Source organism: Phasianus colchicus, chromosome 6, assembly GCF_987193195.1.
Source record: "Phasianus colchicus chromosome 6, bPhaCol1.hap1.1, whole genome shotgun sequence".
Lineage (NCBI taxonomy): Eukaryota > Metazoa > Chordata > Aves > Galliformes > Phasianidae > Phasianus > Phasianus colchicus.
Window position 1 is genome coordinate 20,573,955 of NC_143441.1, and position 14,796 is coordinate 20,588,750.

Below are 14,796 nucleotides of genomic sequence, written 5' to 3' on the forward strand. Positions count from 1 at the left end.
TGCAGCACTTCAAACTCTGAATATCCAAAGCTACTACTGGAAATCTCCACTACATATTCCTTACCCTCAGACACACTTCGTTTCTCACCATCCTGTAACAACATTTACTGACAGCAGCTTAAAAACCAATTTCAGGTGAGTTTCATTTGGATTTAGCCTCTTCCGCACATTTTTTATGAATGCAGAGATGGAGTCATCCTACTGTTAAAATAAGAGCTTTTGAATTTTGGATTCAAGTTAAAAAGCTCTTTCCACCTCATTCTTATGTAGCACGTGTTACAGCTGGTATTACAGCTGGAAAGACTATTTTGGTGAAAATGGGAAAAGAAAGAAGCAGGGAAAGAATGCTCACCTGTATCCAAAGATCTAGGTTCACATGAAAGACTCCACAGAGGAGAGATCTCCAGAAAAAGATCCTCCCCAGGAGCAGTCAGCCCTTAAATGGGAAGAGGTGCAGCCAGCTTCCATCCCTTCCGGTCACACAGCTGAACTGCTTTCACCTGTGCTCTGTGGCTGACTCAGTGCTTGCCTCAGGTGGTCAATCAGTGGTTCAGGCCGTGACTCCACAGGTCCCATACAAGCACAACACAACTAGACTTTAAACGGGCCATAAGGAGTAAGCAAGGATTTTCTCAAACTTATCAGTAGCTTAGAAAAAAATATATACTCAGAGAAGTTGCAGATATTAAAGTGAGAGCTCCTGTATTCCGCTACCTCCTTTTTCAGACTAGAGGCTTTCACCCTGCCAAAACAACTATAACTATGGACCAGAAGTGCAGCTTAAAAAAGTTAAGCAAAGTCTTTTTTGAGGCCAGGTATTTTAGTGTACATCTGCTGGAGGACCTGAAGGTAAACCAGCAGTCATGAGATTTGTGCACTGCAGGTATCGCCAGCTGCAGATACCATCAACAAATTGGGCCCTTCTCAGCTTGTTCTGGATGTTATCGAGATGGCATTGCCCAACCACCACTGTATAAATCATGTTTTGCTTCCTGAGGAGAATCACTCTTATGAGGGAGCCAGTGATACCTGCTCAGCACCTTCCTCATGGAGGAGCTTAGGGGCACACATAGGCCTTCTGAGGCTGGAACAGTGGCCCCTTGCAGTCCCCGGGGAGTTGCACATATCACTGGGAAGGGAAGCCATGCTTATCTTTGATTTCTTCAGAAAAGTGGTGAAAGCAGGAGCCACCACCGAGGTCTGCAGCCAGAAGAAGTGAGCCATGCACAGCGCTGGCTCTGAATCCTCAGCCATATTGATGCTCTCCTCCCCCCTGAGGGCTGTGCCCTGGTAATTCATGTATCTGACCAGGAGAGAGACAGGACAGCCCACAGACTGCTTGGCAGACATCCCAAACAAACGAAAAAAAGTAGGGTTTTGAGCTGCTCCCCCTCCCACAGACCCTCCAGTCTGGGTCTGGTGTCCATCCCAGAAGTGTCTGAACCCTTGGGTCAATCAAGAAGACTGGACCCAAGAGAGGGGTTACCACTGAAGAGAGTCCAAAAGAGGTCTTTGACTTTTTCTCATGTGTCCGCCTGCCCTGAGCACAGAAGCAGTGATTTCAACCTTCCCCGCCACTTGGGTGAAAGGAAAAAGCATCCAGAAGTATTTGTGAGGTGATCACCCCTCACAAACTGCAATCTGCAGAACATCTGCTGCATGAAAGTGAGAAACAACAATCTGCCTGTATCCATACCTATAAACAGCAGTTCAAGCAGCGGCATCTCAGAGAAGCCCCAAGACAGGCAGGGATGTGACCATGCTATCCAGAATCAACTGAGCAGCACCTGCCAACAGGCAAGCGCACATGCAAACAGCAGGGAATGCTCCTGACATTTCTTTCCATCCTGAAGGACTGCATGTATCTCAGGATGAAACTCTCCAGAATCCATCTTGAAAAAGACTGCCACACTGCATTAAAAAAAGCACACTTTCTGGCTGGTGGATTATTGTCTTCATTAAGGAGGCAGTGCATCAAGATTCTCAGCCAGTCGCCAACCACTAATTTCTGGCAGTGACCTATCCATAACTTCAAACAAGAATACTACAATCCAGCACACATGAAAAACTATTACTTTCCTAAAAAGGAGGCAAAGTAAGGAGTAATTCTCCATAGGCTGTACATTCACAATCTGCGAACAACTCACAGCAACTTGTAACATGCTGCAAGTGTAAAGTGGTGAAATTCAAACATCCCTGAAAACCACAGATTTGTAACTTGCGCTTATGTAAATACACAGCTTTCAAGCCTCAGCCATCTTGGCCATAGCTCTTCTGGGAAAAATGAAAAAATCTTGGCTGAGATTTCCTAGAGCACGTAGTGATATTGACTGCCTCCAGTTCTTTAGCTGTCCAATCAAAAATACTTTAAAAGGACTTCAATTTCAAGCTATGCTGCACACACCCTCTTCGCATCATATCCCTTTAGGGAATATTTATCTTAGAAAGCAAGCAAATAAGGAAAAGTCAGACACATGCACATTGTTCCTCTCATTCTTCTCTCAGGATTCTTACATAGATGTAATATTGTGTTGAAATTACAGACAAGAAGATAAAGACAACAAATTTGAAGTCTGAATTTTTTAAACAGAGTCTGGAGATGTCCAGAATCTCACTAACTGCAGTGACCTTTAAGTGTGTTACACCTGTGGCCTCTTCTTTAAAATCCCAGCTGACATGATATATCCCAAGTCATGCTAAGTTGATGGGAAAGCCAGGAAATAAACACATACGTGTTTATATCCACAGCGTACTTTGTAACTACAAGGTCATTCTTTTGGGACTGGGCTGCATAGACAGATTCTGATTTTTGCATTTTTAATTAATACAATTTATCTCATTTTCAATTACTGAGAGTTATGAATAATGAATTCTTTGTATGAGAAGTTAGAATTTATTTTTTTTTTAAAAAAGCTACCTCAACATATAATTGCCTCAGTTTCTAAAATGAGTATTTCTTACATAAGCTGCTTTGCTGGTCTAATAAGCATATGAATATATAATTCCTTTGACCCCTCATGGAGGATGAGAAGTTCACTGAGATTTATACCAGAACAGTGAAAAATACCCTTATTTCAGAATTAATCAGAATGTAAGTGTTAACAACTTCTAATGCTATAGATAATATAATCCAGTACACAGAAAGCCTGAAGAGTCAACCCAATAATATCTGCATACAGAATCACCAAACTTATTACAGTTTACTTGCCCGTACAACAAACATGCTATAGATGTCTTGTATCAACTGAACAGGTCTACTTATACCTCAGAGCACCTAGACTACAGCAGTAACCATCATCACAACATAACCATACAATTGAAGTAGCTGAATTCCTGCAAAGGCAGGTTTTATCGGTTAGCAGTATCAATGACTGCTTCCAATCAAGTGTTAATGGGATATGCCTTTGGTGTTTGGAAACGCAGAGCACTTCTGGAAAGACACTTTCACCCTAAGAGATTAACAGATCCTCACAGTGCACCACCTGCCTCAGATCAGGCATCTCAGGAGAGTCAGGAGTTCCTCCCAGAAAGCTGTATTACTAAAGGATTCTTCTTTCCAAGTACATGCTAATACTATGAAGGCCATTATAACCATGTACTCTAGTACTCTAGCTGTCATAATTTTCCCTGACTTACTATCCAACTCCATAGGCAAAGGTTAGGTTTTCTTCACAGAGAGAAATTTCTATGAAGTTTCTATCTCTATGAAGTTTCAGATAGTTACTACTGCTTTCCCATGTACTTAATTTTTCAATCGAGACCTTCCTATCTTCTTTTCCTAAGGATGACTTCTGGTAATCTCTTTTCAGTTTTTACCCCTATTTTCCTGCTGGAAAAAAAAAAAAAAAAAAGGAAATAAACTGAAGCCACAGGAAAAAAAGTACTTTGACAATGGTGTTTGTGTTATTGTTTAAGTGTAGAATTATGGAAATATTTAGGTTTCTTTCTCAGTGCACACTTTAGGCAATTTTATAATTCCACACTAGCTCTTCTGTTCACACATGTGACAAGACTGACTACAAAATCCATTTTGCAGGAGTTGATAAGGCAATGTTAGTACAACTTCCAAACAGATAATGCAGTCCTACAATTCAAGCAGTTGAATCTCACAGTGAGGATCCCAGCTTCAAGATGTGTTAGAGAGATCAAGCCCTTCGCTCTACTGGATATGCCCTTATATTTAGTAGAAAGGGAGGAGGAAGCAGAAATTATCAGACTACATACAGGCTGGCAATGATCCCTTCTTTCCTTCACTTGTTTTCAAAAACTCTATAGCCTGTGGGTTTTGATGGGAGACTTTAGCTATGTGATAAATCATAGTTGGTAAAACAATTATTTCTCATTTAGCTCAAATCCCCTTTGGAGGTCTTTATCAGAATAGTTCCACCTGCAGATCGACAGCAAGCAAGCCAATGTAGCAAGACCAGTTCATGGACCTTCTGATAGAGTATGAACATGAAAATGCATATCCACTATGGACTGATTTTACAGTAACCTTGCTAGACTATTGCAAGACTACTCATTTTGGTGTGTGAAAATCCCTTTGGTGTTTTCCAGTTAATAAGGATGAAAGGGGGGGGAAAAAAAAAAAGAGAGAGAAGAGAACATGGGAAAAAATTATAGGGCTGCACAGGCAGCCTCAAAGGAACATGGACTGAACAACCTTTGAAGTACTCAATTCTAAAATGAGCTCATATGAGAATTTTTTGAAGCAATAAAAGTGAAGCCTCAGAAACAAGTGTAAGTTACAGCCTGAAGTGCTTTATCACAGCTCCATGAACCTTCTTCCATAAAAACCAGTTGTTTAAAGTTTACTTACTTCAAGGGAAATGTGAAGTGATATGGGAGAAAGGAAGAGGGAAGATTTTATAGTTTCCCAGAGGTGTGTTGATAAATAAGGGCTACACCTTATATCAAAATCATTCCAGGAGAATTGTTCTCTGCCAACTTGAAAGGAGACATTTGTGGATGTCTCATCCCTGCAAGTGTTCCAGGCCAGGCTGGATGGGGCCCTGGGCAGCCTCATCTAGTGCCTGATTTAGTGGTTGGCAACCCTAAGCACAGCAGGGGGTTTTAAGTAGATGATCTTTGAAGTCCCTTCCAACCCAATCCATTCTATGATTTTCCGCCTGGAGAAGGACAATTACCAGTGTACTATCTACTTCTGCAAAAAACTGCCCCCTGGAGAGAAAGTCTTTGATTTAACAACATGCCTATAGGTACATAAAATCACACGCTAGCTTTTAAGTTCACTGCCTCCAAACATTATGCCTTGGCCAACTTGTCTCAGCCGTGCCACAAAAAATACTATGCCTATGTACATGGCACCATGCAGAGCTGGACAGAGATACCCACACATATGCTGAAAGAAATGGCATTGCTCCTGCACTAAACTGCCATGCCTTTCACCACACACAAAACTCTGCTGAGGTGATGTGCTCCTTCCAACCTTACATCTGCTCATCTGCACTAATTTGAGAGGTTCTGTACTGTATGATGGATACATAACAACTTGACTTCAAACAACCTCAGCATCTCCACCTCAGTCTCTCCATAACCAGTGGAGAGAAATAGGCACATGAAAACAATACATTTGATGCAGACATCTATGTTGTGAAGAGAGGAACTGTGGGCTACAAGAGCCACTTTCTCTCTACTAGGGCTGAAAGATGCCTGGAGGATTACCTCAGATACCACACAAATGCCTGTATGTGGTCAGAAAACCCCATTCTTCCATTCCTGAAGTTACTGCAGGTGTCTGACCTAGGGTAACACTATCTGCCTCCTTGTACAGTGCCTTTAAACCTCTGGATGGCAATGTGCTGGAAAAAAAAAAAGAAAAAAAGGCATGACACTGTTGTTATTCATATTCTTAAAGAATAGATTAGATAGAAAGTTGTAAGTTAAGAAATTATTCGAGATCCATCACTTTTTTTTTTTTTTTTGCAACCAGATCATGTTTTGCTGCTGCTGGAATAGAAGGCTGGCTCCGATATCTGCATTTGCATTCTCTTGGCACTTCCAGCCTCTGGGACTGGCTAGAATTAGCAAGGGGAAATATCCTGCACCATCCAAGGGGAAAGGAATGCTTCGCAGAGCTCACGGTGACCTGCCCGATCAAGTAAGAGGAGCCCTCCAGCAGAGTGCGAGCAGATCTTCCTCCCATGGGCACGGCTGCAATGCGGGATGCTGAGGTGCCTACAGGGGCAATCCAGCACAGAGACTGCGTGAACCACAGAAAACAAGGACTGCCTTCTCACCCTGCAGTTTTCCTGTCAGATAATTGCTGCAAAAGACATCACTCTAGATAGCAGTAGAGCTTGTGAGCTTTTGCTCTTAATTTACAGCAGGGCAAAGTTATTTTTAAGTATATTTAAATGATAATGCCATCGATATAACTCATGCTGGGAATTTGTAACAAATGTATAACAATTCCTATTTCTAGCCCTGTTGTTTGGCTGCCGTGAGGTTCAGTAGAACCCTTCCACAGTTGTCCCAGATTTTGTACTCTATACATGTAAAATTTGTTACATGGCTTCAAAGTAACCTGCAGGAGCCCTGAGAAGAAACACAGCCAGGCAGCTGGAGGAGAGAAATCATCCAGCTTTGAGACTCACTTGTTCAGAGCCATTTAGAGATCTGACCTGATTTTACAAATGAGATAAGAAGCACTGATTTTAAAATTATACAAATGCTGAGCCATTTGTTTTAGAAGGTTTAGCAAAATGAACCCTTTACATTTCATTCTTCAAGTTATGAAAGACTCCATCTGGGGAAGCTGTTATGGTAGGCTGAGTTCATCCTCCAAGGTAACTTTTCTTCTTCTTTATTCTTAAACCCCGTAACACCCTGCAAGCCCCAAGGGCATCCCTGCAGCAGTCTTTGGAGAAAGAAAGACAGAGAAAGTTGTCCTTGGATTTATTTAGCAAGAAAGAGGCCAATACTGGGACAGGGAAAAAGGGCTTGCATAGAGTTGGAGCTCTCATGGATTTGTAAAATCATCCGTGCACATGGAATATATTGAACCTTGAACCTCAACTAAGGTCAAGCAAGTTTAAAGCTTGATACAGATGTTTCACAGAACTCTGGTAAGTGAAGGTGAATGTTACTGTTAAGGCAGGAGAAAAAAACAAGCTATAAAAATGGTTGGTTGATTGTTTATTTTTCTTTTCAGTCCATTGTCGAGTTTACTTTGTCCCCCTTAAGTCCAGCACTGGTATTTCCTGCGTCTGGGTGATGACAGCGATCTCTTATACACCACATAAAACAGATTTAGAAGTCTGAAAGCCATTCCTGGCCTGGTTTCTCCCCGGAAATATATCCCTCCAAAACAAGGGAATATTTTCCTCACTTGCCTTCAATGTATAAAAATACTGTTTGCCACCAAAAAAAACAAAAACAACAACAAAAAAAAACCTATAAGCAAACTGCCAATCCTTTCATACATAGTGAATGAGCTTTTGAACCACAATTTTTTTAAAATAAGTTGCAGAACAATCCAAAGAGAAGTCCCTCAAGGAAAATTAACATAATAATCTTTTTCTCTTTTTTTTTTTTTTTTTTTTTAAAGATACTATAATCGCTCGCTTTTACCCAATTACTTTTCTTCCTTTGGCACAAACATGTTTGAAATAGGGCTCAGTGAAGGGGCCAAGGCGTTCCAAGAGTTCAGTGCCATGACAGAGTGTAGGCCAACATGGAAGAAATCACCTTTCCAAGCAAGTTCTGACTAATAGAGATAATGTCATTGGCTCTGAACCTGGAATGAGTCTCAAGATTTGGCAAATACAGGAGAAATGCAAGTTTGGAAATAATTTGGAAAAATTAAAAACTTTACCCTCAGTAAAATCATGCTGTAATAACCATAAGCACTTTTCAGTTGCAGAGAGCTCCCTTTAGGCATCAGGAAGGCATGCAGGTGGTATTATCTCTGTTCTACTGATAGGGGATATGAGCAGAGGTAAGAGGCATCAGTATCAGTACAAACTAAACAACAAATGATGAGCCACAAACTCTTGTGTTCACAGCAGATACCAATGAGAAAGGTTTCAAAGTTGTTTTTTTTTTTTAAAAAAAGGGGACAAGTTTACAGAAAGGACAATAGTGTTGTTAGCACCTTTGTCTTCCCAAGCTAATGGCATGACTAAGGGAGTTGCAGGATGCAGGACAAGCACATCTGCTTCTGTAAATCAGCTTTAAGCTGGATACTTGCCTTGTTTTCTCCACATTCACAGTGAAGTCCCAAGAATCCTGGTTCCAGTCCCCACTCTCAGCAATCAGTAGTGCCCCAGTTCATCAAAGTGCTCGATGGCATGCTAAAGTTTCAGCACACACAGACACTCTCAACTCTCAATTATTCATGGGAGGTTTAACCAGATTCAGTGGATTAACTGTGATTCAGGCAAAAAACCACCATAGCTAGGAACAGTGGGAGCATGACCTGGGGTTCAGCATGGGTGGAAGTTGCCTGAGTGGACCAGAGCTGACTCCAGACAAGCCATGTTATTGTCTGCCTGCATTGCATTTCCCAGAAACTCCAGGTTCCTACAAAATCTGAACAGGTAGGTGTATCAAAACACCAACTTGGAACTTTGCACAACGCCAGACTTACTTCTGTAGAAATCAGAGTACCAGAAACACAGCCCCGAAACCTGAGTAGCTTTATCACAGCCAGGCCTGCAGTGGTGTGGCTCATCATAAGTCACGCAGACCTGATTCTCCCTGTGTGGAATCCTTGCAGCATCCCTGCATCAGCACATAGCCGGCATAGAGGCATGAACCTATAGGCCAGGAAATGAAGAGTCATTGACTCCTACTGACTTTATCAGAATTGTCCACATGTTCACAAAGTTGAAGAAGCATAATGTAGCATTTGAAGAAGTAAAAGCAGCAGTCTCTCTTAAATTTTTAACAAACTTGATTTTTCTAATACAGTCCTCTGGCATTAATAACTATGGCCCAACACACGAAAAACTTGGTAGCAACCAGACTACTGGGGTAGTTGAAAGGGTTGGAGCTGAAAACCAAGAAACAGCTTTTACAATCAGAAAGTATTGGCAGCTTTGAGGGACACAGATGAACAGAAAAAATTAGACTTTTGTACAGATTCAGATTCAGATACGTCTTGCTCCTAAGCATGGGCAATATATTTTGACTGAATTTTTAGAAGGTTGTTTACCTTATTGTCCCATCACTTCTTCATGCTGATAGCAAAGAACATAGGAAATACATGAACAAAAATTGAATGAGAAAATTGTTTTAAACATTCTGGAAATGTTGGAAAAGGTGATGAAATGCTTACAGTGAGTTCTGTGATCCTAAAAAAAAATGATACTGTAGAAAAAAAAACATTTAACCTTATGCCATGAGATGTTTATTTAGTACAAGTAGATGCTTGAATTAGAAAGCTAAGACTGCCTTCACCCTCTTCAAGTTTAAAATGGGAAAAAATGATTAATCAGGGAAGGATCATTTGTGGAACGATCAGTAGAAAGAAACAAATTTAACCCAAGCTAAATATCAGCAAACAACACAGGCAGCTGAATTACACAGGGAAAGGATGAAAACAATGAGAAATTCTAGTGAAGATGAAGGATGTAGGGACATGTTAGAAGAATGTAGAGGGGCAGAACAAAGACAGACTAAGCTTGCTGGCACCCTGATCCTAAGCACAAGATCTGGGAAGCATCAGGAAAGATGGAAAGAAAAAAACACACAGACTAAGGACAACTGTGGGAAACAGAACTGCTTTTTATACTAACGCTGCAGTAATCCCAGGGTGGGTGGCAAGAGGGGAGCACAGGGAGTTGCACTGACAGTGATTGAGGACAGAAAAATTTCCTATAGGAGGACAAATTATGACACGTAACTTAAGCAAAGACTGTCCATGTACTAATGCTATACAGGAAAACTATCAGCCATATCCATAACCGTGTCACTGGATCAAACAGCTAGTTGGATTCCAGCTGGATTGCGGAGCCAGCTGCAATATGATCTCCACAATCGTGATGAGCAGCAATATCAGGCTGGAGAAATGTGACCAAGCACTGGTGATGCATGATGCTGCCAATAAGAGCATCGTGAAGCAGAAGATGTTATCATTTGGCATTTATAGCAGATGACTCAGAGCAGTACCACCCACCTTTGGGCACTGGGGCAGAGAGAGACATGGATCTGAATGCAACACAACACCACGGCTCCTTCGTCTCATACCCTGAGGATGAACAGCCACTGTGGGTCATCCAGAGCTCTGACTGAATATATAGGTTAAGTTTCAAAGACAAGGACACTTAGAAAATAAGGCAGAGACAAGAACAACCAAACTAAAATGAAGAATTTTTCATGTATTAGTAGAATGATTGAATCCAGAAACCCTGCAAAAAAAGCACTGTACCTGCAGAAACTAGATCAGAAAAGAAAAAAGTAGGAAATCATAATAAATCAGAGAGTGTACACTGATTCAAAAAAGCTGGGAGGAAAAAAAAAGGCACAATGAAGAGGTCAAAAGCCATTAACACCAATGGAGGCAATACTACCATGATGTATCTGGGGCATATTCGTCTAGGCTGACAAAAGTAAGTCTGAGACATTGCTGCATAATTAGCTATCAAATATAAACCCTCAGGGCACCAGCCATCCCCACTGTAAATTGAACCTGACACAAGAATGGACTCTCAATCTCAGTGTTGCTCTCATTGCTGAAGATGTTAAGCAACTGGCATTTTAGCACTGTAAGAACTGGTTTCAGTTATTCTTAAACAAAAGTGGAGCAAGAGGGTGAAAACTAGTAAGCTGAAATGGAAAAGCAATGTGACTTCCTGCTTTAGACATGGGGACTCAAGGCTAAATCCAAAGAAATCCAAAACCTCCAAGAAACACCCAAACACTAGTGGATAGAGTGTATAGCCATCATTCCAGATTTGCTACGCATCAGTGATGAGATGCTTTTATTTGATTAATCATCTGAATGCATGGGGGGAGAGGGATGTGCCAGGAAGTTAAAGAAGAGGGAAAGAAGGCAAAGGTAGTTATGAGATGCCAGCTTTAAAGCATCACAGGCATGAGGAGCAGCAGCATCCATACCTGTTAATACCCAAACATTGTACACAAAGTACAATACCCATGTGCTCTGTAGTACCCGCTGCCTCTCTGCAGGAGAAACATTTTCCTCATTACCTAGTGGTACATTCTGTACAGAAAAGGAGAGATATATAACAGGTTTTCTGTCCCTTTGCAGAGCCAAGTGCGATACCATCATAAAACTACTGGGAAATTAATGGCAAACACTGCAATGGCTGCTCTCTGGTACATACTGCTCTACCTGTTTACATGTAGATTTACATACATTTGTTTACATGCTCCTGTCCAGGACTGCGGCCTGCAGCAGCCTAATCTGAAGTTAGCCCCTTCCAGCGCCGAGCACAGTGCAGGCAGAGTGCAGCCTACACTGTGCCTTCAGCCTTTGCTCCTACGCTCCGTTCCCCTTTGAAGCCTCACAGCCCGACCTGTGAAATTTCCATGTACGCTAAGAAAACAACATTAGCAGAGGTACATAGCCACACATGTCTATACAGCCTGCTAGAATGTCAAATAATATGCCGGCTTGACCTGCACGTAGTAATAAAACATGCAGAACTATTTTGCAAAAACAAATTTAACTCCCCTTATCTCATTAGGAAAAATTTTCAATCATTTTCAGCATGGGCCAGCTGTAAAAATTGTAATTAGACTAAAAGGTATCTGTTACATGCTTCAGAGCTGCAGTTGTGCAAACAGCGGCACCGCTGACTCCGACAAGCCCTGTTTGTGGGATGCCAGGGCCGCACCACACCAGAGCTCCTTCTGTGAGAGGCTTTCAGCATGGGGCAAGTGGGCGATGGATTTACAGACTGCAGCCTCTTGGCACAGCTTTACACCAGCAAAGAATCCAACCTCCTCCATTCCACAGCCTCTCCCCCAGTCCTGCAGGCGGGCTGGGGTAACTGTAGCAGGTAATTACCTGGTATTGCTGCTGCATTACAGTGAGCAGCAATTCAGTAAATTAGCACGTGACATTAACCACACCGACTCATTTGAAGAACAGAAGAATCAACCTCAAAGCGGCAATTAGCAAATGATTCCCAAACAGGTGTCACTGAGAGGATAAGTTGGGCTATCATTTCTCTATAGCTCACCTGTAAACGCTGACTTCTTACACAGCATAAACACAGTTTAAGCAGACGGTATGCTCTTAAAAAGCAGATAAACCTATACTTAAATAAATCAGTGTTGTTGGACGTGAAGCCTTGCACTGACAGTCAGCAGAATTCAGGAGCATCTCCTTAAGATTTGGAGATAAACTACTGCCATGCTGAGAGAACAGCCCAGGGGCCAACTCTCACTGATTGCACACCGAGGCACTCCTGGGAAAACCAGAGTTCTGGCACGTCGGTAGGAAATAATCACCCATACCTGTGGCGCTGGGTTACTAGGAAGGCAGCATTCTGCCACAGAAGCAATAGGACGGTTCCAAACGTCGCGCTGCTCACAGCGCCCCATGGCAGCGAATCCACCCGTTCACTTACACGGGAGCAGGCCCAGCCCGCGGATCCGGGAGCGCGCACCCTCCGCGCTGAGGCCGAGGCTGCGGGCACGCCCCCGCAGCCGGGCAAGAGAACGGCAGTTCGCAGAGGCGCGCTCCCGCGAGCGGCTCCGGCTCTGTCCGCGCCCCCGCGCCCCGTGCCCGCGCCAGGCGCCAAGCGCGGACTGGCAGCAGCCTCTGCTGGTGAGTGCGCGGCGAGCGGGAGCCGTACGCGCGGCAGAGGATCCGGGCGGGGTACAGCGCGGCCCGGGGAGAAAGCCCGGAGAAGAGCCCCACCGGTTTCCAAGTTTCATCTCAAGGAACCTGCGAGAGGTAATGGGGAGCTGCGACGGGGAATGCCAAGCGGTAAGTGCGTGTTGCTGCAGCCACTTGTTCGGTGCAAAGACAACTAACCTCGACTTTTACTGGATAAACTAGAACAAATTACGTATTAATTTTTTTTTTACGCAAATTACACAGCTGAAAGCAAAAGCCCTTCCCCAAAGGAAAGGAAGAAGCACTTGGATTGCTTGGTTGCAGAGCATGGAGCAGGAGCCCATGCAAATCTGCTGGAGAGGAACCCGGTCCTCAGCACCAACACACTGCTGCCTTGATTTGCTGGAAACAGTTGCTGAGTGAAGATCATTTTCCAACTGATGTGATTCACACAAACAATTTTAGACTTTGCTACCCACCGTGCTTAGTTTTTCACGAGAGTATTTTCCCAAGCCTTTGGAAATGCAGGAAGGACAAGTGCCTTGGAGCAGAGGCCCCACGCAGCAGCAGGAACAGCAGCGATCTGCCTTAATACCAGGCTGATTGACTGCCAGGCTTTTCCTCCCTCTGGCAGAGCAGAACCACCCAACTCAAAGTATTTATACCGTCAGAAATCACCATCGGTCTGCAACCAGGTGAAATAAACACTATGAAAAAAAAAGCATGCCATCATCTCGAAAGTAAATTCGTTCTAATAGGCAAAAGCATAATTTAAAAAGTAGTAGTGGATCACAAATAGTGCAGCAGCACCTGCAGCCACGAAAGAATCCGCCTTTTGAACAAAACCCACCCTCACTGACTTACAGGTTCACCTGAATGAGGATTTTGCGTTTGCTTTGCAATTAAAGCCATTGCTATTTTGGAATATGCTGCTCACAATAAGAGTCCCTACCTTATGGCAAGTCCCGGGGTAACAGAAAGCATTGCTGTGGGAAGTAGCACCCTCCTGTGCTTTCACCCCACTTCCAAATCCCTGTGTCAGTTTTCTCTCTCCACCTACTTCAGCTCCCACCGCCAAAGATGTCCGGAAACCTGCAGATAGCCCTCTTGCTCTCGTACGTGATGTTTCCTGTTAGAAACACCAGAGAACCCTGTTTACATGTCATTTTGATGACTCTGAACTTGGGGGATTTCCTTACATGCATGCCACTGCTCGTGCTCATGCAGGGTGCCCAGGCAGACCGTTTGCTGAGAACATTCCCTGCTGGGAGTCACAACAGCCTTTCCTCATAGAGGCCTGGTACGGTGATGCTCCAGAGAGAATACCTGAATTTTAAAAGGAAAAGGAATGGGAGAAGATGAGTGAATCCTGCTAGGGTAAGAGAGTTGCCTCCTCCCTGCCCAGCATAGCGACTGGAGGGCAGGTGCACTCAGGATTCGCACAGGTAGGGTGAGCCAACGCGGCCCAGCTTCTGGTGAGAAGCCTCAGCTCCCCGCAGGCTGCAGGTTTCAGCAGATGCAAAAGAAGCACACCCTCAGCCACCACTTGTGTCCAGAGAAGGGCGACAAAGCTATGAAGGGGCTGGAGCATATGTCTTACGAGGAGCAGCTGAGGGAACTAGGATTGTTCAGTCTGGAGAAGGGAAGGCTCAGGGGAGACTTTATTGCTCTCTGCAACTGCCTGAAGAGACGTTTGTAGAGCGGTGGGGGTCAGCCTCTTCTCACAGGTAACAGTGATACAGTGAGAGGTAACATCCTTAAGTTGCACTAGAGGAGGTTCATGTTGGATATTAAGAAAAAATTCTTGCCAGAAAGAGTGGCGATGCATTGGCACAGGGGGGTGATGGAGTCACCGTCCCTGGAGGTGTTCAAGAACCATGGAGATGTGGCACTGAGGGACAAAGTTAGTGGGCATGGTGGGGATGGGTTACAGTTGCACTAAGATGAGGTCTTTTCCAATCCTAAGGATTCTATGAAAACACTGTATCTACGGTGACTGGGCCAAGCAGGCCTCTCATTTC

The 14,796-nt window shown here is 43.6% G+C and overlaps 1 protein-coding gene across 3 annotated transcripts in view; it reads right to left on the reverse strand.

Annotated features, from left to right (window-relative positions):
• The window catches only part of CREB5 (cAMP responsive element binding protein 5), a 241,362-nt gene that overhangs the window by 213,198 nt on the left and 13,368 nt on the right, over positions 1 to 14,796 (reverse strand). The window contains exon 1 of one of the 3 annotated variants that reach the window (XM_090142630.1): positions 12,451 to 12,663. The exons of 1 other annotated variant lie outside the window; for it this stretch is intronic. In XM_090142630.1, coding sequence (XP_089998756.1) covers positions 12,451 to 12,537 — 87 coding nt within the window. In that variant the 5' untranslated portion in view covers positions 12,538 to 12,663. Of the gene's footprint in view, positions 1 to 352; positions 541 to 12,450; positions 12,664 to 14,796 lie in introns of those variants that run through there. One more of the 3 variants, XM_090142631.1, reaches the window with a different exon arrangement.